At 39.4% G+C, this 22,960-nt stretch overlaps 1 protein-coding gene across 2 annotated transcripts in view; it reads right to left on the bottom strand.

Moving 5' to 3' along the window:
* Positions 1 to 22,960, bottom strand: part of ap3b1a (adaptor related protein complex 3 subunit beta 1a) — a 251,519-nt gene that overhangs the window by 75,322 nt on the left and 153,237 nt on the right. For both annotated transcript variants that reach the window (XM_059974482.1, XM_059974483.1), the window contains exons 21-22: positions 5,850 to 5,922; positions 5,411 to 5,517 (exon numbers count right to left, since the gene is read on the bottom strand). In XM_059974482.1, the coding sequence (XP_059830465.1) occupies positions 5,411 to 5,517; positions 5,850 to 5,922 (180 nt within the window). The remainder of the gene's footprint in view (positions 1 to 5,410; positions 5,518 to 5,849; positions 5,923 to 22,960) is intronic.

Here is a 22,960-nt window from a genome sequence, read left to right as displayed (position 1 = left end):
AATGTTATCATTAACAATCTGGGATCTGAATAGAGGAAGTATGTATGTGAAGCTTGTGATGTTGGTAGTGAAGAGGGCAGTCTCCACCCACAGAATGGTAATGATCAGTTGGCAAGGTGGCATTTAGAGAGCCAGGGTGGAAGGCTATCCTGGGCGGCAGAGTAGCGTAGCAGTTAGTCCAATGCTTCACCTTACCAGCTGTAAGGAGTTTGGACATTCTCCCTGTGAACGAGTGGGATGCCTCTGAGTACTCCAGTTTCTTCCCACATTCTAAAGACGTACAATACAGGTTAGGGTTTCATGAGTTGTGGGTATGCTGTTGGTGTCGAAAGTAAGGTGACACTTGCTGGCTGCCCCAACACTATCCTCGGACTGTATTGGTCATTGATGCAAACAAAGCATTTCACAGTATGTTTCGATATTTTGATGCACATGTGGCAAACAGAGCCACTCTTACCTTCTCCAGGAAATATTCATGATGAACAGAAGGAGAAATCTGATATAAAACCAAAATAAAGAGCCCATTCCAATAAAAACAAATTACCACTGCTACATTTTCTTACATTTTCACTGCCACAAAAGAAATTATGCATCTAATTGGAAAAATACTTTTCTAGACATTGGCCAAGTAATTCAAACAACTAATTTATTCTGATTAAGAGATAACAAGTTAACTATAATTGTCTAGAGATTGGACTGCAGTAATTTAGCACTAACAGCCAATCAAATCTCTTTCATGAATACTGGAAAGACATTACCCAATTTTGTGTATCTTCTGTCAATTACCCAAAAAGCAGTCAGAGAATGATGCCAACCGTTAAAGAGCCACCACTCACAACAGCTACACAATTTAACTCCTACAAAAGATTCAAAGAAAATGAAAATTTGAGACAAAGGAGATGCACCTCATTGACTAGGTCTTGCATGACTAATGGAATGCTTTGTCTGCTATCATTCACTTTAAGAGAGGGGCAGAAGGTGACTGTAGACATCTTGTCCAGAAGACACAATCTACTCACTTGGATAGACTGGCAAGAGGCAAATAGTGGGGATAAAAGGGGGACCTTTTCTGGTAGTGACATTCCGCAGTGGTCTGTGTGGGACTGCTTCTTTTCACGTTATTTGTCAATAATTTGGATGATGGACCTTTTGTTGTTGTGGCCAAGTTTGCAGATGCTACAAAGATAAGTGAAGGGGCAGGTGAAGCGGGGAGTCTGCAGAAGGATTTAAACAGATTGGGAAAATGGGCAAAGAAGTGGCAGATGGTATATAGTATTGAGAAGTGTATGGTCATGCAGTCTAATATAATAAATAAAGGCATAGACTGTTTTCTAAACATGGTGAAAATTCCGAAATCTGGTACTGGAGAAGGCCCAGAGGAGGTCAACAAAAATTATTCTGAGAATGATAACATGAGAGGAGTTTGATGGCTCTGGGCCTGTACTCACTGAAGTTCAGAAGAAAGAGGAGTGATCTCATTGAAACGAATCAAATATTGAAAGGCCTAGATAGAGTAGATGTGGAGGAATTTCCTTAGCAAAAGGATAGTGAATCTGTGGAATTCATTGCCATAGACAACTGTGGAGGCCAAGTCATTGAGTCATTCAGTAAGACTGCTGAACAGATCCTGACCCAGATCTGGGTCATACCTTCCAAATATCCGGACCTCACCTGCACTACCTTACTTTCCCTTTTCTAATTTCTAATTATGATTTATAATTTAAAATTTTATTATATTTACTTTGATTTGTACTTCAGGGAGCACGAAGCGCAGAATCAAATATTGCTGTGATGATTGTACGCTCTAGTATCAATTGTTTGGTGACAATAAAGTAATACTTAAAGCAGAGATTGATATATTCCTGATTAGTCAGAGTGCCAAAGTTTATGAGGAGAAGGCAGGAGAATAGGATTGACAGAGATAATAAATCAGCCATGATGGAATGTCGGAGCAGACCGAGGGCCAAATGGCCTAATTCATCTCCCATGTCTTATGGAACAATGCTGAAAGTGATTTCATAACCTCTCAAGATATGACAAGATGTTTGGTGCCTTGTTAACGCTATGTAGAGTGTAGAATATATTTCCTCATGCAAAACATACTGTACGTAGTTATCAGAGTTTCCTAAGGAAGAGTCCACTGAATTGGAGCAGGGACTCATTCATACTCAATGTAGATTGATCCATACTGCCAGAAGCAAAGGGGACTTTATTCATCACTGGGCACACTTGCCTATTAATGCTACACTCTGCTGGTTTTAAGGACTGTAGTGTGGAGATGGTCCTGTTTTGCAATGGGGAATGTTATTTAGCAACAGCGACTCCTTTGCTTGCATCTTTGGAAACAGCTCTACTTCCACCTTTAATATCTGTTTTTCCCTTTCAGGGTTCTTTTGAAGATCCTGGCCTGGAGTTACACACAGGGTTCAGTTCTTTGTGGGAATGGGACCTGTTCTCGGGGTTCCACAACTGGCCGTTATTCGACATGCCAAGGGTTTGACCTGAGAGTCTCAATCACGTTTGGAAGCCTAAGATCTCAGGGCTCTGGAGACAGGTGGAGCGAGGGTCGGTGTCACAGCAGGAGACTCATGTGTCATCAGAGAGGCCAGAAAATCTTTTGCAGTGGGCCCAAAGACCTGAGGTCTTTGTGATCTTTGGACACAGAGCTTGAAAAAACGCTCGCTGTGAAAGTGGGGGGCACCTCCCTCTCTCTTACCAGGGAGAGAAAGAACCTGAGGTTTGTCGAATGTCAGATGAAATGCGAAGCCTTTGGGATCTGTGTCTTTGCTATTGGTTAGCACACGCTTGGGCTCAGTGACAGTACCGATGCACTTTTTTTTGCTGGTGGGGGGAAGGGGGATTGTTGCTTGCTGCCATTTACACACAGGAGGAGAAAACTGGGGGGATGGGTACTTTGGGGTTCTCATATTAACTGTAACTCATTCTTTGGGGCACTTCTCTGGTTTCGTGGATGTTTGCAAAGAGAAAGCATTTCAGGATGTATATTGTATATTTCTCTGTCATTAAATTCGACCTTTGAACCCCCTAATGAAAATCAGCTATCAGGGCCAGAGCTTTATCTCATGAAGACAGTGCCTCATACTTTGGTTCGTTGGTTACTCATCCTGCTCTTGCTGATCTTCCAGATTCCAAATCTCCTTGCTCTTCCTCTTTAATCTTCATCTTCAGGTGGCAATGTGGTACAGCTGGCAGCACACAACAGTCTCCACATCCTGCTTGAAAAGCACCCCACGCTGACGCGAGCAACAAAATCTAGCATGTCTTTTTTACTGCGATCCTTGTCTGGCGGTTGTCATGCCTGCAGCTCAGCTGGTGTGGCTGAGAAGCACATTAGCAAAAGATATAAGAACACTAGATAACCATTTGTTCCCCAGGATCCACTCATTCCAGGCAGTGCCAACAGATGGAAGTGTCCGACGGTGCAGGATCTCTCAGGAATCACATTGGCTTCTGATAGGTGGTGATGAGAGAGACATCCAATAATGCCCACACCCATCAGACCAGTCATGTCTCAACATTAAGTGGCCACACCACTCATCGTAGCCAGCCAAAACATATCAACTATTTGACATGGCTTCTCCAGACTAAGGAGCTGGAGCAATGCCTGTGAAGTGGAGGGGCTCACACAGATATCACAGCACACAGGTGGTAGGTATCTTTTTTAAAAGTATCTACTTCAGAGCATGTGGACTGATCAAGAATGCTAGAGTGAAACAATATTTGGGGGTTATGTGGAGTAACCACTGTATAATCTTTTCATAAACTAAGGCAGCATCTATCTCCAACCCAAATCTCCTACCAATCAGTTTGCAACAAACAGTGTAGAATGCCCAGTGTTTAGAATCATCGCCAACAATCCCTGGACCAAACACTGAGGACATCACTCACTAGGAAACCTGTTTGTTTTGGATGGGAACTAGAGATGGACAGTGGCAAAGCACCAAGGCTCCATGATGAAATTTCCCTGTCAGGCTGTACACCTTGCCAAGTTGGGAAAGGGGCTTTGGCAGCTGTGACGAGTCATTTTACATCTTACAGATTATTGCATTCGGTACACATTCTAGACTTCACTGCCAAGTTACCAGAAAGCAAGTTGATGGGAATGTGAAAAGGTAGTTTTTAGGAATGCGGGAAGAGTAGAAGTTGTCCCATGATCTAATTGTTTATATGGAAAAATTATTGGGAATAAAAGTGTCTGATCAGTGAGCAGGGACAGATGCAAACGGACCAAAATGAGCTCCTTCTTCATCATAAGGAATTGATAAATATAGAAAACATTGTTAATTAAGAAATCCAGTTATTAATGCACAGAAATACAAATGCATATCAGTCCAAATTATCATTTGACTTTAATCACAATTTTATAATATGTTTAAAATTAAAACTGGCACCTTGAATCTGAGAGGTTGTAATTTATGCTGTATAGCCACAGAATAGAAGCACAACAGAGTCAAGCCAAAATGCAGATATTAATATGCACTCTCCTCTAGCTTCTCAAAGAGTCTATTCAAAGTCCAATCATCAATATTTTCAGCTTTGCCTAATCTGGTCAGCTATCAACTTCCACTATCCAAAACGAATACTATTTTGCCCAATAGCACTTCGAACCTCAGTGTTCTTAGCTGCATCAGTGAGGGTTAATCATGTTCTTATTCAAGTTAATTTCAAATTGGAATCAGAGTTTCTATCTTAATTGTCCTTATCAGGCTGTGAGCTCCGGAAGCAAACCATATCACCATGCCTTTCAAAACCAATACAATAACCCTTGCATGAAAAATGGCCTTTACTGAACAACCAGCGACCTCCTCATCCAGTTTGTGCTCACACTGCTTAGGGGAGTAGTGTTTAGGAAGGATCTTTTAAGCATCATTATATTTTATAGGAACTAAGTTTTTTCTTCCAAGAGACTTCCTGCCACAAGCATTCACGCGCATCAATGACAGGTAAAGGCCATTAGAAGTTGTATACAAGAGTAGGGGAAAACTATACATACTGTTTTGTAAAATTATTACAGTCTAAATTTATAAAAGTGAGAGATATTCAAAATTATATATTTTACAAATGTTAATTTTGCACACTTTGAAACTTTGATATGCTATGTTCACAATTTGAGATTTGGCAACAGATAATATTAACTATGCTTACGAGAATCAAATGACTTCCGAGGTATAGTTCCCAAAAATCTCCATCATTGGTGTTTTGCTAAGTGCATGTTAACATCTGTTTTACGTTGGTTAATTTCCGTCCACAATACTCTGCTCCATTATGGAATCACGGTGGACGTAAGTTGACAGGCAGGCACGTAGACAGTGCTGTGATCCAGCAATTGTGATGAACTCAAATCCACTCGCCATTCAAAAATACAGCTTCAAATAACCCCTGAACTTACATTTATGACAGAAGAATCACCGGAAAGTGATAATCCTTCCAAATCAGTGGCCAATCTTGAAGTCATTGCTGTTTTAGGCACAGCTACTGGTGTTGAAACATCAGAAACTAAAATGAGAACAAATCTCAATTAGAAATCAGAAAAGAATTCTAATCTAATAAAGAAAAAGGAAACATTCTTGAACAAATTATTTGTGTTGTCCGCCATTGACACTGTAAAACATAATTAAGAAAATTAAGTCATAATTTTACTGAATCAAAAAAACTATAAAACTAGATGGACCACAAAGCATTTTCTGTGATTGACAAAGAATTGAACGCAATTGATTAGAAGCTGAAAAGTCTACATCCACCAAAGGTTATGATCATTTATATGGGATTCAACTGCTAACTGCCCAGTTCCAACACATTACTTTTCATGTTTTAACATAAATACTTACGGTCAACCAAATCAAGCAGCGAAACTTCCTGCTTGACAGTGCCTTTGACTTGTGGCATCGTTTTACTCTTTTTCTGTTAAGCAAAAAAAAAGTTTTCATCAATGGAAGTTACTATTCGAATAGATGAAGAAAGTAAAATTTAAATTCTTCCTAAAAAGCTTTTGTAGCTAAATGGACTAGAGACAAAACAAACATAAATTTAGGATTTCTTAGTCAACTGCTGGCATTAAAATGGATACTGAAATAGGCAAGATATTGTTATGCAGCTCAAAGCATTTTGATAACACTACATAATTTTTTCCAAAGAGGATTATGAATATTTTTAAATATTCATTTAAATAGGCTGAACTGATTAAACAGAAGACTTATATCACATGCACTAGTAACTTAGTACAATTTCAACATTTTTTCCTTTAAGGCGCTGTCATGTAGTATTTAGTAAAGTAGCATATTGTCACGTGTATATGGTTGACTTAGAATCTGCAGTTTAATCACATCAAGATTTGGTCACAAATCATATATAGTCTGAAGAGATGACAGTCTCTTAGTGATGCCAGAAAGGATCTAAAGAAAAATGAGTTTGGACAGTCTCAATACAGTTTCTCGGAGGGCATAGGTCCACAGCAAAAAGAAACTGCCTGTCACTTAGCAGTCCCAGGTTAGCTGATGTGATAAATTGAAATGTCATACTAGTGAATCAGGGATGTTCTTAAATTCAAGTTAAGACACAATATTGGACTGACTAAAATTATAATTTTCTAATCTCAGCTATAATCTGTAAATCAAAACATAGATGTGTTTTCTATATCATGAGTGCCTTCAACTTAAGCAATCAAAGTCACCATTACTTTCTGCTAAAAAGTGCAAGTAAAGTTCAAAAGGTGAAACAAAAATTTTCAGAATTTAAAACCAATTACTTTACACCAATTATATCTCCAGTTTGAGATGGTGCTGGTGAAGCCCAGCAACTACCTATCGGTTGTAAACAAAACAGAGAAAACAACTGAATAATTTATTAATAGCACTTTTTCTGGTAAACAATCACCACAAGCTGTGGAGAGGCGATCGGAGGCAAGGCAGAGTCGAGGGTTGAGGCAAAGGGTGCAAGGCAGAGTCAGGGTGAATGGAGGTGAGGCAGAGTCGGGATGAAGCCCGTCATCCAAAATAGAAAGCGAGGAAAGGTTTGATCAATCAAGTGCCAGGCCAATTTCCAAAGATCAGGTACAGGCTGAAATGTGGTGGTGGAGACCAGGGCCAGAGCACACTGGAGCAACAGAGCCCAGGACCTATGGCGAGGAATGAGCCAGTGCTGGGACAATTTGAAGACCGGGCCAGATTGAAAATGCAGGGCACCTGGACCAGAGGTGAGGGTTGGGTTGGTTCTGCTTGTTTACTCAGCTCTGTGCTGAACGAAGGCTGTGGCCGTCTTCGCCTCCGGCTGCAATACCTGGCTTTGTGTTTGTGGTCTCAGGCTCATTCTGAAAGCTGTTTGCTTACTTGTATTGTTTGCATGATTGATGTTTCTTTTTCTCTGCACATTTGGAGTTTGACAGTCTTTTTTTTAAACAGGTTCTTTTGTTTTTCTTTTTTTTAGTGGCCGCCTCTAAATCTCAAGGTTGTACAATGTACACATACTTCGACAATAAATGTACTTTGAATTTAATAAAAGCTAAAAATTATTCTGAAACTCAGCACAGCTCCTTCTAACCAATTGTATGAGATGCAGCCATTTCTTAGATACAGTTTTTAGCATGACAAAACAATATACCAATGACAGAAATAAATGAGCCCAACTGTGTACACTTTTATTTCCTTTACTGAAAACTCAGGTCTAATACATACAGACCCACATATTCCAGATCCTTCCCACAGTGAATATTCTGCACATAAGCAAAGGCAGTGAGAGCTGACAAAACATTCAATTTTGCTCAAATCAACACCTTTTGTTTTGCTTTCATTCACATGTACTTCTCTTCAGAGAGGCTGGCTTATTAGCAAAGAATCATAGCTTTGCTTCCTCTCTCCAGCTCAAGGATGCTGAAGCAAAATGCTGCAATGCCCTAGCTATACTAAGCTACATACATTAGATGCATTAAATGTAAAGCATTTTAGATGCATTGCACAACCATTCATAGTCATTTAGGAGGACCTCTCTGGCCTTTTAGAGCCAATAGTGTCCTACCCTTTTGCAATGCCATTTAAATGCTGGAGCAGCTAATCCGTCATTCCAGGAGTCTGGATAGAGGAAAATTCTGGCATCATCTGGGGAATTCTTTTCAGTTCTGGTCACCTCATTGTTATGAAGGGATGGAGGAACTGGAGAAATGCTGCAGGAGAACTACAGTAGGTCCTGGGATAAGGGACCACAACTACTAGAATAGATTGGAGAGGTTGGGAATATTTTCTCTGAAGGTGGCTATAAAATGCAGAGAGCTATACAATAATGATGGATCTGGAAAGAATGGATAGTAACAGGCTATTGCCTTTGGTGAAGCCATCAAGGACTTGAGGTCATAAGTATAAAAGAAAGGGAAGGGAATTACTAATGACAGGAGGTGGGGAGGGGGCTTTGTGGTCCTAATGTTTTCTAGTCATTTATTCTTCAGGGGTTTTCTTCTGTTTTGTGGATATCAGCAGTGAGTATGAATTTCAGGTTGTACATTGTATACATTTTCTGATATCAAATGGAACCATTGAACCATAAAGCCTAAGATGAGACCAATACAGATAATGGGCAGAAAAGAATGGAAACTGGGAGATAGCATGCATGCTTTAGGAAAGAGACAAAGGATAATTGTTTAATTTCTCATTATTTGTTGGAGAAAATGGCAAATCAGTAGTGGAAAGCTCAGCTAAGGAAGTCCAGTGTCAATGTGCATGTGGTATGTGATGTACTATTTTAGGCTAATGTATTGTAGTGAATGTGCATCTACGTACAGCCAACTTTTTATGGAAGGGATAAGGATGAACACTGGTATGCAGAAGTGCTAATTCAAAAATGGAAAGAAATTAATTTCCAATTTGTTCTCTGGCTATAAAATGGTAAACAAGAACAAAATTAGAAGCAAAACATTGTAAATCAGTAAGTAAAAGCAAAATGCTGGAAATATACTGTTACTTAGGTAGCATATGGGCAGAGAACATAGGTAATGCAGGACACAATGTAAAATTATAGGAACAGAGAAGACAATGCACATAAGGCCTACTGAATTGGACCTTCATGGGCTGAATGCAAATGTAAAGGTCACACCCATGAAAAAAATTGAAGCAGAAGGATGAAAATTTAAAATTTGCCTATGTAATTCCATGAAGACATGTAACAGAAAAGGGCAAGGATTTCAAACAAGATGCACATGATGTAATGCAAAGTAGAGGTCATAGCAACAAAATGTGGGATCAGCCATTCTGGGCAGAGATGAGAAGAATCTTTGTCCAGAAAATAGAAAATCTGAATATTCATGTGATTCACATTGAGGTCAGACAATAAAACAACACCCACTATGGTGTGGCGTCCCCTGCAGCAGAGTACAGCTCTCAAGTGTGGTTAAATTAGCCGCTGCCCAGCTGAGATCCTGTATGAGACTTATTATTGACCTGTTCAATTTACTTTCTTAAATCTTCAAATGCATCTTTTTCTTTGACTACCCACACTTGGTTCAAAAAGAAACTAGATTGCCTATTAGAACAGAGGGTAAAATTGTCACTGCAAAGCAGCCTTCGTTTATTTACACAAGAAATTTAGCACTTGTTGGAAATCCAAACCATAGATGCCAGGCAACATCCATGGCAATGAACAAACAGTTGACGTTTTGAGCCGTCACCCTTCTTCAGGGCTGGAAAGGAAGAGCGAAGACGTCAGAATAAAAAGGTGTGGGGAGGAGAAGGAGGTTAGAAGAAGTTAACATGCAAAAAATGCTTGAGGAACTCTGCAGGCCAGGCAGCATTGATGGAAAACAGTGCAGTCAATGGGAGGGACGCTTCAATTACTTATCCAATTTCCTTTTGAGAAAAAGGGCTGTTGGGGAGGGTTTAAACTAAATTCGCAGGGGTATAGGAACCACAGTGATAGGGTTGAGGATGAGGCAGTTGATATGGCAAACCTGCAGTCATGAGTTGAAGTGTAACATGGGGGCAACATTGAAAAGGGTGATGAATACAGGACTGAAAGTGTTATATTTGAATGCACACAGTATATGGAATAAGGTAGATGATCTTGTAGCACAGATGGAGATTGGCAGGAATGATGTTGTGAGCATCACGGAGTCACGACTGAAAGAAGATCAAAGTTGTGAGCCTAACATCCAAGGATATACATTGCACCTAAAGGACAGGCAGAGAGGCAGAAGGGGTGGGGTAGCTCTATTGGTAAAAAAATGAAATCAAATTCTAACAAAGATGTAACACTGGATCGGAAGATGTAGAATCCTTGTGGGTAGAGTTTAGAAAATGCAAGGATGAAAAGACCCTGATGGGAGTTACAGACAGGCCTCTGTACAGTAACCAGGATGTGGTCTACAAATTACAATAGGAAACAGAAAAGCATGCGAAAAAGGCAGTGTTATGACAGTCATGGGGGATTTCAATATACAGATAGATTGGGAAATTCAGCATCCCAAGAGAGGGTATATGTAGAATGCCTTTGAGGGGGCTTTTTAGAGCAGCTTGTGGTTGAGCCCACTAGGGGAAAGACAATTCTGAATTGAGCGTTGTGTAATGAACTGGAATTGACTAGAAAGCTTAAGGTAAGGAAACCCTTAGGAGACAGTGATCATAATATGATAGAATTCATCTTCCAGTTTGAGGGGGAGAAGCTTAAGTTTTATGGTGGAGAAAAGGGAACTGCAAAGGCACAAGAGAAGAGCTGGCCAAAGCGGACTGAAAGGGGACACTGTTAGAGATGATGGCAGAAAAACAATGGCTGGAGTTTCAAGGGGCAACTCAAAAGGTGCAGGACACTAGCAGGCATAATGGTAAAACAGCAATGGAGTTTCTGGGGGGGGGGTGCAATTCAGGAGGCACAGGTTAGATACATCCCAAAGATGAAGATGTTTTCTCATGGGAGCATGAGGCTACTTTGGCTGACAAGAGAAGTTGAAGATGGCATAAAAGCATAAGAGAGGGCATATAATATAGCAAAAATTAGTGAGGTTAGGTTTGGAAAGGTTTTAAAAAGTAACAGAAAATAACTTTTTAAAATCCATAAAAGAGCAAAGATGAAATATAAAGGTAAGCTAGCCAATAATAAAAGTTACCAAAGTTTTAAAAAAAGATGTATGAGAAGTAAAAGAGAAAAGGGTGGATATCAGACCGCTGGAAAATGACACTGGAGTAATGGGGGACAAAGAAATGGCAGATGAACTTTGTGTCAGTCTTTACTGTGGAAGATACTAGCAATATGCCAGGAATTTGAGAGTGTCAGGGGCCAGAACTGAGTGTAGTTGTTATTCATATGGAAAAGATGCTTGGGAAGCTGAAAGGTCTGAAGGAAGATACTGTAAGTCACCCAGACTAGATGAACTACAACCCAGGGTTCTGAAAGAGATGGCTGAAGAGGTTGTGGAGGCATTAGTAATGATCTTTCAGGAATCACTGGATTCTGGAATAGTTTCAGAGGACTAGAACATTGCAAATGTCACTCCATTCCTCAAGAAGGGAGAGAGGCAGAAGAAAGGAAATTATAGGCCAGTTAGCCTGACTTCAGTGGTGGGAAGATGTTGGGAATCCGTTACTAAGGATGAGGTTTTGGAATATTTGGAGGCAAATGATAAAATAGGCCAAAGTCAGTATCATTTACTTAAGGGGATATCATGACTGACAAATCTGTTGGAATTTTTTGAGGAAATAACAAGCAGGAAAAGCAAATGAGAGTCAGCTGATGTTGTTTACTTGAATTTTCATAAGGTCTTTGACAAGGTACACATGAAGCTGTTTAACAAAATAAGAGTCCATGGTATTACATGGAAGATACTAGCAAGGATAGAAGACTGGCTGACTGGTAGGAGTGTGGGAATAAAGGGGCATTTTCTGGTTAGCTGCCAGTGACTAGTGGTGCTCTGCAGGGTTAACGTTAGGACTGCTTCTTTTCATATTATATTTCAAGGATTTTGATGACGGAATTGATGGCTTAGTACAGAAGTTTGCAGATGATACAAAGATAGGTGGAGGGGGAGGTAGTTTGAGGAAGCAGGGAGTCTGCCGAAAGACTTAGATAGATTGGGAGAAAGGGCAAAGATCTACCAGATGGAATACAATGTAAGGAAGTATATGGTCATGAACTTCTGTAGAAGAGGTAGACTATTTTTTAAATGGGGAGAAAGTTCAGAAATCTGAGGTGCAAAGGGACTTGGGTGGTTAGCAGTTTGAGTTGGTGGTAAGGAAGGCAAGTGCAATGTTAACATCCATTTCAAGAAAACTGGTATATAAAAGCAAGAATTTATAAGCCATTGGTCAGACTGCACTTAGGAGAATTGTGAGCAGTTTTGTGCCCCTTATCTAAGGCAAAATATGCTGGCATTGTATAGGGTCCACTGGAGGTTAACAAGAATTATTCTGGGAATAAAAGGGTTAATGTACGAAGAGCATTTGATAGTTCTAGGCCTGTAATTGCTGGAGTATGAAAGAATGTAGGGGGGGGGGGGTAGAAACTCATTGAAACCTTTCGAATATTGAAAGGCCTAGATAGAGTGGATGTTTCCTATACTAGGGAAGTCTAAGACGAGACAGGATAGCCTCAGAACATAGGGGCATCCATTTACAACAGAGATGAGGAATTTCTTTAGTCAGAGGGTAGTGAATCTGTGGCATTCATTGCCAGAGAAGGCTGTGGAGGCCATCTTGAAAGCAGAGGTTGATAGGTTCTTGATTTGTCAGGGCGTATAGCGGCAAGTCTGGGGAATGACGGAGAAGACTCAATGGGCAGAATGGCTTAATTCTGCTCCTATGTTTTATGGTCTGAAAGAAAAATCAAGGATATTGTGAAAGGGTAGGGTAGAACAAAATTACTTGTTAGGCTAAATGGTCTCCTGTGCAGAATCATTACATGATTCTATAACCATGCAGATTAAGAGCTACATTTCCGTTTGTACAACCTTTACGCCATGCACCAATCATATCAAAAATGAAAAGGCAGTAATATATCAATATCGCTGTGAAATGAGTGACAAGCAGATACAACAGATTGATCCTTAAGGTGGTGTCCACTCAGGCCTTTCAGCCAAGGCAACATTGGCACTTCTCAAAAAGTGGCAAAATAAACAACAGCAAGGCTTTTTAATTAGACTTATGTGATAGGGAGAAATCAAGGTTGCAAATTGTCACAGTATTCAAGCTGATCCAGACTGTACAAATTTTACTACTTAGAAAGAAGTGATAAAGTAATCCATTGCTTGCTACCAACTGAGAAAGTTTTAAATTTCAACATTCTTTAAAAAAAACACACCAATTGTTTCAAAGTGATAAATGTTCATGAGGGGAAGAACTTTTAGTTAAATAGAGAAATGTTTAAATAAATTGTGTAATACTTGACGGGAAATCGTACCTGCAAACATCTGAAAGCAGATACCTGATTTAGGATTGTTTAAATTTCTGCATTTCAATGCAAGTGCAGTTGGAAAGTAGCAATGTGGCATACAAACAATTAAATCTTTCAGACAACAAGTTAAATTATGCTTCAAGCATCACTAGAATTCAAACATATGGCATCTGTTGGTTAATAGGACATGATCGGCTGATTTGAGCATTTTTGTATTTTTTTTGTTCAATGTAAACCTCATTACCTTATGGTGTACAATTCAACTGATTTTAATAAATTCTAATTTGATTCACTTGAGGATTGGTCAGAACAAGATTAAAATCAGAATTCAGCAAATTAGCTAGGCATTTTTATACTCAATGTGCTTAATAATCATAACTGGTTTTCAAGCTTTGACAGATAATCCTGGTTCTACCATTTGGTTAATTTAGGCTTATCAGGATCCTCATCCTTTTCCTATATAGTGTATAAAAACTGCTTTATCATTTTTATACTGCTGGTGTGTCACAACCAATCTGACATCTCCATATTCTTTGTTTTCAATTCAAAATAAATTTTTGCTGTAAGTACATTTCAAAGACAAAAATATAAAATTACAGAAGACAATCAGAAAGCTGTAATGCACAACAGAATTCTTGGCTTTTATCTCAAGAGGGGCTAAGTACAAAAATCAGGAAGGATTGCTTCCCGGTTATGTGCTCTGGCAGTAGCAGGAGCACAAGTTCAGGTTTGGGCACCGCATTGTCACAGACAGATAATGGCCCAGTATTTCTCATTAATCACAGGCCATCTATGTCAGTTGTTCACCTATCCACTCATCTCACAAAACTTGGGTAAATTCTCCAGAGGCAACTTCCCTATGGAAGCATGTGGCCTTCCTGACATATATTCCATCAAACCAATGAACACTCACAAAGCTGAAAAAAAGCTTGACAGCTAGCTCACGACAGGGGTGACAACGTTTTCAGGGAGATGGAAAAACTGACCTGGGGGGTATTACATGCTGGAACAGACTTGAGAGGATGAGAAATCCTTTATCCACTTTCCTTGATCTGCTAAGTCATATCCAGTGAGGGAAGAGTTCTAGACGTGTGATTTGCTAATTATATTGCATGGATGAACTTCTAACAATTATTTTCATTTAATGGATCTTAAATCTGCTCTACACACAAAAAATGGATGCATGGTTTAACAAAGCATAGGTCTGAAATACCAAGAGAGTGACACCTTCAGTGGGATGTTAAATACCTCACATGTGTATTTCCCAATGCATTTGTCTAAAGTGTCAGATGCAACTCTTTCCATGCCTTTTGATGATAAAAAATCTATTAAAGAAGAAAAATGCATGACATTCCAGTCACCAGCTATCCAGATTTTCCTGTGACAGGCAGACAAGTAACTGTCATCAAAAAGGCTTAATAACAGAAACAAATAATGAAGTTAAAACCATATCTGATCAAATATTCCTGAATCAGAGATTCATCTTAGTAATAGAGATGGAACCTAGATAAAGGCATTTGTGGCACAAAGCAGGAAACTGAGGATTTCTCTAGCTCAATACATAATTCATAGCCCTTTGCTTGCAAACTGTGTAAAATGAAAATTTCACACCACAGCATGAGCAATGGAGCTGCTGAGAAGGCAAATGAAATCGTATTTTACTGTGCAAATTTTATTTCTTACTCTGCCCACATTTATACACAATCATTGACAAACCAAATGCATTGACAGGTCTCCCACTGATACCACTTTGTTCACACTTATAAACAGATCGGGCAGAAAGATATAGACAATTTGTTTCTTTTTATTTAAAAATATGGATCAGAGGTTTTTTTCAGCACTCAGTACCTACATAGATTCATTCATGAATAGCTTATGCTATTTTCTTTGTATCACCATACAGTTTTCATTGCTACTATCTCTACTGAAATTATGGATTTGATTAGTTTTTGTTTTAAAATTCATTTTTTATACAGTACACCAAATGTGAAACAGGACATCAATACTTTTAGTTTTAAATTTTCAATATGATTTACACATTATTTTAATAATTAGCATAAACAATATTCAATCCACTTAATTCTTTACTTTAATTGAATTTGAAACTTATCAATCTTATTACACAAAAAATTAACCTTCTCTGACTGGTTCTGATATTTTATTGCTATTCTAATATTCAAATTTAAATAATCTTTTCTTTGTGAGATTTCAACTCTTAAACTTATAACATTGGCACAAAAAATATACACAGAAAAAGCAGGAGCTGGAACAACTACTTTGCCCCTTGTCTGTCCTGCCATTCAGTATGATAATGATTTATCAGCCCTAGGCCTCAATACTTCTGTGTCTAGTGCACTGATAATTCAGCAACTTTGTGACTTTGGTGCTGCTGGCCTAGCAGATTTTCCAGACAACTGGATATTAGTCCTAGTAATGTGCCAAAACTCTTTAAAATCATCCATTTTGAATTATAACAAATTCTCCAGATCACCAGATGCATTTAAAGGGAGCACAGAAAGAAGGAGTACCAGCATGTTTAAAGTGAGCGTGAGAATGAGATACCAGAGTATTTGGAGGGAGCATGGGAACCGTGTCTTGTTGAACCAGATGCTGAACCATTCTGAAAATGGGATACAGGATTTTTGCAGTTTTAATGTGGCTATTAATTCCTTGAATGTGTCTACTTCCTCTTCAAATATCTCTTGTGATCTAGCCTCCACAGCCTTCTGCAAAAGAGAACTCAAGAGATCTGCCATCCTTTATGACTCAAAAGAACTTCACACTTCAGCTTTAAATGAATGTGCACTTATGATGTTCTCTCACTTGAGACTTCCATGCTAGAGTAAAGAAATCAACATCTATTTCTGTCATCTTTTCTTAGGAACTAATGTACTTCAACATAATCACCCTTCATTCGTGTAAAGCTCCAAAGTATCAAGTTTTACTTCACTGTTTGTGAAAGGCAAGCCTTTCATCCCAAAAATTAGCCAACTGAATTCTGGACTGACATCAGTGCTGGAGTTTCCAAGTACAATTGGATCAACACTCCACGCAGTATTCGAGGTACAGCTTCAACATGCTGTATATCTCTGATATTTTTGAAGTTGAGTTTAATGGCTGATGTATATGTACATATATGTGCAACTGCTATGAAAAAGTTACTTGCAGAAGCATCAAAGGCACATGGCATCACATTAGCAGCATTCACAAGAAAAACAAATTATACATACGTTTTACAAGAAAGAACATAATTAGGAAAAAAAGTCCATTTTAGTGCAAACTAGTCGAAGTATTGCTAGACCATAATGATTAGGGGTTTGCAGTTGGCTCAAGCACTGATTGTTTGAAGGGAATTAGTTGTTTTGAACTTTTGAACACTAACCCCACAATTGTAAAGGACAACATGCTTTTTTTTAAGCTGTTATTAGCTGCTCTCTTTGGCTGCACTTCATGTTAACTTTGTGTTTCATCCACAATTAAACTGAGATTTTTATGTACTTCACTCATTTTGTAGCCACTTAACATTTGCACAACCATCTGCATTGGATTATCCTACCCAAATGAATAACCTCACACAACTTCAGTGATGATAGGAGATTCCTTAATCAGAGCAAGAGGCAAGGCTCCATGAGCACAAAAGGGACACCTGGATGGCAAGCTGCTTTCCTGGTGACAGCTCCGGGAATGTCTCAGATTGGTCCATGGCATTCTCAAGGGCGAGGGTGAGCAGCCAAAAGTCTTGGTACATATTGGCACCAATGACATAGGTAGGAAAGGTGAGGAGGTCCTGAAGAGAGATTTGAGGTAGGAAGCTGAGAAATAGGATGTCCAGGGTAGTAATCTCTGGATTGCTGCCTGTGACACATGCCAGTGAGAGCAAGAGCAGGATGATATGGCAGGTGAAAGCATCGCTGAGGAACTGGTGCAGGAGGTAAGGGTTCAGGTTTATGGATCATTGGGATCTCTTCTGGGGAAGGCATGACCTGTACAAAAAGGATGGGTTACACTTGAACTCAAGGAGGACAAACATCCTTGTGGCCAGGTTGGCTAGAGCTGTACAGGTGGGTTTAAACTAATTTGGCAGGGGGATGCAAACCACAGTGATAGTTCTGAAGATGAGATAGTTGGTTTACAAACAGAGGCAATATGCAGTGAAACCCCTAGTAAGGAGAGGCTGATGATAGAGCAAAATTGCAGTCAACAGGATGAAGTGCAACGCAAAAGGTGGACAAAATTGAAAAGGGTGAATACAAGACTGCAAGTGTTATATAAAAAACAAACTGAGGGCCTGTCATCACAAACTTGGATACTCTACACTTTGGCTCCAAAAACAGTGGGAAGTTAGAGGATTGGGAAGCTTTTAAAAACCAGCAGAAGACAACCAAACAAAGTCGTTAAAGTAAAGATGGAATACGAAAGTATGCTAGCCAGTATTAAAGAAGATACCATAAGCTTCTTCAGATACACAAAGTGTTAAAGAGAGGCATGAGTGGATATCAGATCACTGGAAAACATTGCTGGAGAGGTAGCAATGGGAGATAATGAAATGGCAGACAAACTGACTAAGTATTTTGCAACAGTCGTCACTATGGAAGACACTAGGAGTCTGGTGCAAGTTCCAGGTGGCAGGGGTCATGAAAAGTGTGAAGTTATCCCTAACAGAAGAGTAGGTTCTTGGGAAACTGAAAGGTCTGAAGGTAATTAAGTCACCTGGTGTACACTTCTGAAAGTTCTGAAAGAACTTTCTGAAAGAGTTCTGAAAGATGCCTGAAGGGGTTGTGCAGGGATTAATAATGATCTTTCAAGAATCACTAGATTCTGGAATGGTTCTGGAAGACTGGAAGATTGCAAATGTCACTCCATTCTTCAGGAAGGGAAAGAGTTAGTCTGACCTCAGTGGCTAGGAAGATGTTGGAGGTGATTATTAAGGATAAGGTCTCAGGATACTTGTAGACATATGATAAAATAGGCTGTAGCCAGCAATAGTCAGCATGGTCTCCTCAAGGGAAAATCTTTCTTGTTAAATCTGTCGGAATTCTTTGAAGAAATAACAAGCAGGATTGGTTGATGTTGTGCAGTTGGATTTTCAGAAGGTCTTTGACAAGGTGCCACATGAGGCTGCTTAAAAAGCTACGAGCCCATGGTATTACAGGAAAGATTCTAGCATGGATAACGCAGTGGCTGATTGGCAGGAGGCAAAGAGTGGGAATAAAGGGAGCCTTTCCTCACTGGCTGTTGGTGAATAGTGGTGTTCCACAGTGGTCGTGTTGGGACTGATTCTTTTAACTTTATATGTCAATGAGTTGGATGATGGAATTGATGGTTTTATTGAAATGTTCCAGACGATATGAAGATAAGTGAGGAGCAGGTAGTTTTGAGGAAGTAGAGGAGCTACAGAAGGACTTAGATTAGGAGAATGGACTTAGAAATGGCAGATGGAACACAGTGTCAGTAAGTGTATAGTCATACACTTTTGAAGAAGAAATGAAAAGGGTTGACTATTTTCTAAACGGAGAGAAAATACAAAAAGCTGAGGCACTAAGGGACTTGGGAGACCTCTTACAGGATTCTCAAAAGGTCAATTTGCAGGTTGAGTCTGTGGATGTGATGTAGGCATACGTTTTGAGAGGACAAGAATATCAAAGCAAGGATGTAATGGTGAGGCTTTTTAAAGCACTGGTAAGGCCTCACAGAGTACTGCAAGCAGTTTGGGGCCCCTTAACTTAGAAAGATGTGCTGAAACTGGAGAGGGTTCAAAGGAGGTTCAAAAAATTATTCCAGGATTGAGTGGGTCATTATATGAAGGGCGTTTGATGGCTCTGGGCCTGTATTCACTGGAATTCAGAAAAATGAGGGGTGACCTCATTGAAACCTATTGAATGGTGAAAGGCCTTGATGGAGTGGATGTGGAAAGGATGTTTCCTATGATTGGAGAGGCTAAGACCAGTCTAAGCCTCACCACAGAGGGGTGTCCTTTTAGAACGGGGATGAGAAGGAATTTCTTCAAGCAGAGAGTGGCAAATCTGTGGAATTCGTTGACGCAAGCAGCTGTGGAGGCCAAGTCTTCATGTATATTTAAGGCAAAAAGGATGTTAGATTCTTGATTGGTCTGGGCATGAAGGGATGTGGGGAAAGAGGGGAGGCAGGAGATAGGGGCAGAGAGGAATAATGAATCAGCCATGATGAAATGGCAGAGCAGACACTAAGCGCCAAATGGCCTAATTCTGCTCCTATATCCTATGGTCTTAAGGTGCTGTGAATCTCTAATTGCCAGACTTGTAGCATCTACATATATTCATCACAGTATACCCTCTCAATTAGTTTCCCATTACAAATTCCCCAGCTTCACTCCCCAAGTGTTGCACTCTTACCTCTGCCTTTTGAAGATCCATAAAATCTCTTGCTGTTTGTTTTGATATTTCTTACTACTTTACATATAATCAATTTTCTCCCTTTTCATAAATTTTTTAATTCTGCTGCTTCTGGTTCCTGAAAAATTGCTAGGCCTCTGGCCCACCACTAGATTTTGGTATTTTGCTTTAACTTTTTCATTTAACATTCTACTGAACCTCCTTGATAAACATAAACACCGAATTTTTCCTTCTGATAGGGGTAAATTTCTGCTGGGTTTTATGAAATAGTTACCACCGTTCATGCACTGACCTTTAGCCTACTCGAGATGATTCTTCCTTCATAGATTTACAATTGCCCTTAAAGTAGGGGACACCACTTTCTACCCAAGGTGTTCTTTAAATTTTACCATGTTGTGATGACTACTCCTTAAAGTATCCTTAACTACAAGATTTTTATTAATCCTAATCCACTGCACATGATTAAATCTAAAACAGTCTAGCCTGAGGTAAGTTCTGTAACATACTGCTCTAAGAAAGGTTCCCTGATGCACTTCACAAGTTGCTTTCCCATGGTAGCCTGGCAGGTAATATGTCCAATCAAGCACAAAATACTGAAGGAACTCAGCCGCTCAGGCAGCATCTACACAGAGGAATGAACAGCTGACATTTCCGCTGAGTTCTTTCATCAAGACTTCATCCCGATGAAGGGTCCCAGCCCAAAACATCAACATTTATTCCTTTCCATCGATGCTGCCCGACTTGCTGAGTTCCTCCTCTGGATCCCCAACATCTGCAGAATCTTTTGTGTTGCTGATAAATCCGATCAGTTGGCAGAACAAAATCACTCATGTTCTGTTTTTACATGCCACTGATATTTCATGGCTTACACATTTGTCCTACTGTGAGGCAACAATTTAAGGGATTTACAGACCCAGCAATATCTCCTTGCCGTACTATTCCAGACTTCTACCCGATTACACTTCATGATCTACTTCTCTCATTTCATTAATCAGCACAGATACCATCCTGAATTAGCAACCCTCTTCCTTTCCCTCTTTGCCTGTTCTTATGGAACAACAAATAACTTGGAATATGGAGTTCCCAATCCTAGTCACCCAGCAACCACATCATTGTAATAGCTATTAAATCAAACTCATTTATTTCGATTTGTGCTGTCAACTCATCTATCTTGTTACAAATGCTGCATGCATTCAGATAAAGAGCCTTAAGCTTTGACTTTTTACAATTGTTACTCCGATTCCAATTGCTGCTGCACACTTCTGCTTATATTTTCTGCCTTTCCTGTCAGTTTTGATTTTCATTCACCCCTTAACTTCTCTGTGCCACTGCCCTCTCATTTCTTTTTGATTTATTAAACTTCCCATCTCTTGAAAAAACACCTCCACCCCCCAAATTAGTTTAAAGCTGTGTCTATAAATCCGAGTGATGCCATTCATCAGAACACTGGTCCCAGCATAGTTCAAATGAAGTCCGTTCCAGTGCCCCAAAAGGCAGAAACCATTACTCCTACACTAATGTTTGAGCCACACATTTAACTTTTCTAATCTTATTTACCCTCTACAAATTTGTAAAAAGTAAAATAATTGCACAAGATTAAAAAAAACAAAAGCACCTTTCAATAATGATTAACCTTACAATAATCAAGGTTAAACTTTGCATTCCATCCTTCAAGTTTTGCAGCAGTGAAGCTTGCAGATCGCTCTGCGCTGACATTCAATGCCAAGTACATAATGGATGTGAAAGCCCAAAATGACTCTGAAATATCTAGACTGAGACTTCCTAAACTAGAGGATAGCTTGGCCACAGCAACAAGTTCAGTCCATGTTTGGTGCGTAAGTTATAAACCAAAACTTATTTGCATTGATGATAAAGATATAATGCAAATATAATTTTAACCTCATATGTGTAAGATACATAGGTGTTCCTACAACACTTCCCTTGGTCTAGAACAATGACCAACAACAAAACTGAGATGCAGAGGAATTGCGTCACTCAGAATGATATAAATTTTAGAAATTTTCTGTCCTTGAGGGCCGAATAATTATACTTAAGGCTGAAAAAAAGAAGAATTTTAAACCGTATGGAGCAGTGATTTATGGGGATTTGGCTGACGAGAGAGCCCAACTCACAGGTTACTTCTGCCATTTTACTGAATGGCATCTTAGGCTCAACAGGTCCACTTCTATTTCTAATGTCATTAGAAAATGCTGGAAACACTCAGCAAGTCAGGCACCATCTGAGAAAAGAAAACCAAAGCTAATATTTCAGATGGGAGATCCATAGTCAGATTCAAAACATTAATTTTGCTTCAACTTTCAACAGATGCTCCCTGACCTGCTGAGTGTGCCCAGACTGAAGAGTTATTGTTAACTGAAAAGATTTCAGAAAATCTTAAGTTTCAAATTTACACTTTAGAAAATTAAAACTTTGCAAACAAAAATTACAAGTGTCATAAAATTCCATGAGCGCTTCCAAGTATAAGCATGTGGACAACATATAAACTAACTAAACTCAGTATTTTTCTACAAATTCATGATGTATTATCACTTCACTAAGTTGTGAAGCATTTTCTGATGTGGATAAAAATACTGTAATGCACTAGAATTTTCATTTCAGCTACTAGCAGTTCATTTTCCATATTTCAAGTCAAAATACACTTCCCACTGCTCGCTTACTGGCAAAGCTGGTCCCTGCAGCACCGCTGATAGTAAAGAATCACTGGCTCCTTTCGTCAATTAGCGCACACCCTGAATAGAGGAAGGGCTGTGGCTTGTGCATTACAAATGCTTAAGGGCTTCCCATGAGGTAAGGGAGATCTGGAAAGCAATGGGCTGTTGAGCTCAATTTGAGGAGACCTTGGAGTGCGTGGGATGCTATAGGAGAAGGTAAAGTGAAAAACCTGTGAGACATGTTTATAATAATTACATGCTTTCATCAATTAGTTCTATTTATTACAATGCTTGTGTAACAAGCATATGAATTATTCAGTCACCCTGCATAGCAAAAAGGTACAAAGTAGAAAAAAGTAAAATTCCACTAAATATGCACTGTGACAGCTTTCAAGAATTGAATTTATATAGCATAACAGAGATGAGAGACATTGTAACAGACAGCTGTGGAGGCCAAGTCATTGGGTATATTTAAAGCAGAGGTTGATAGGTTCCTGATTAGTCAGGGCATCAAAGGTTACGGAGAGAAGGCAGAAG

Source organism: Hypanus sabinus, chromosome 7 (genome assembly GCF_030144855.1).
Source record: "Hypanus sabinus isolate sHypSab1 chromosome 7, sHypSab1.hap1, whole genome shotgun sequence".
NCBI lineage: Eukaryota > Metazoa > Chordata > Chondrichthyes > Myliobatiformes > Dasyatidae > Hypanus > Hypanus sabinus.
The sequence above is the reverse complement of the archived record's forward strand: the minus strand, read 5'-3'. Positions and strand labels throughout refer to the sequence as shown.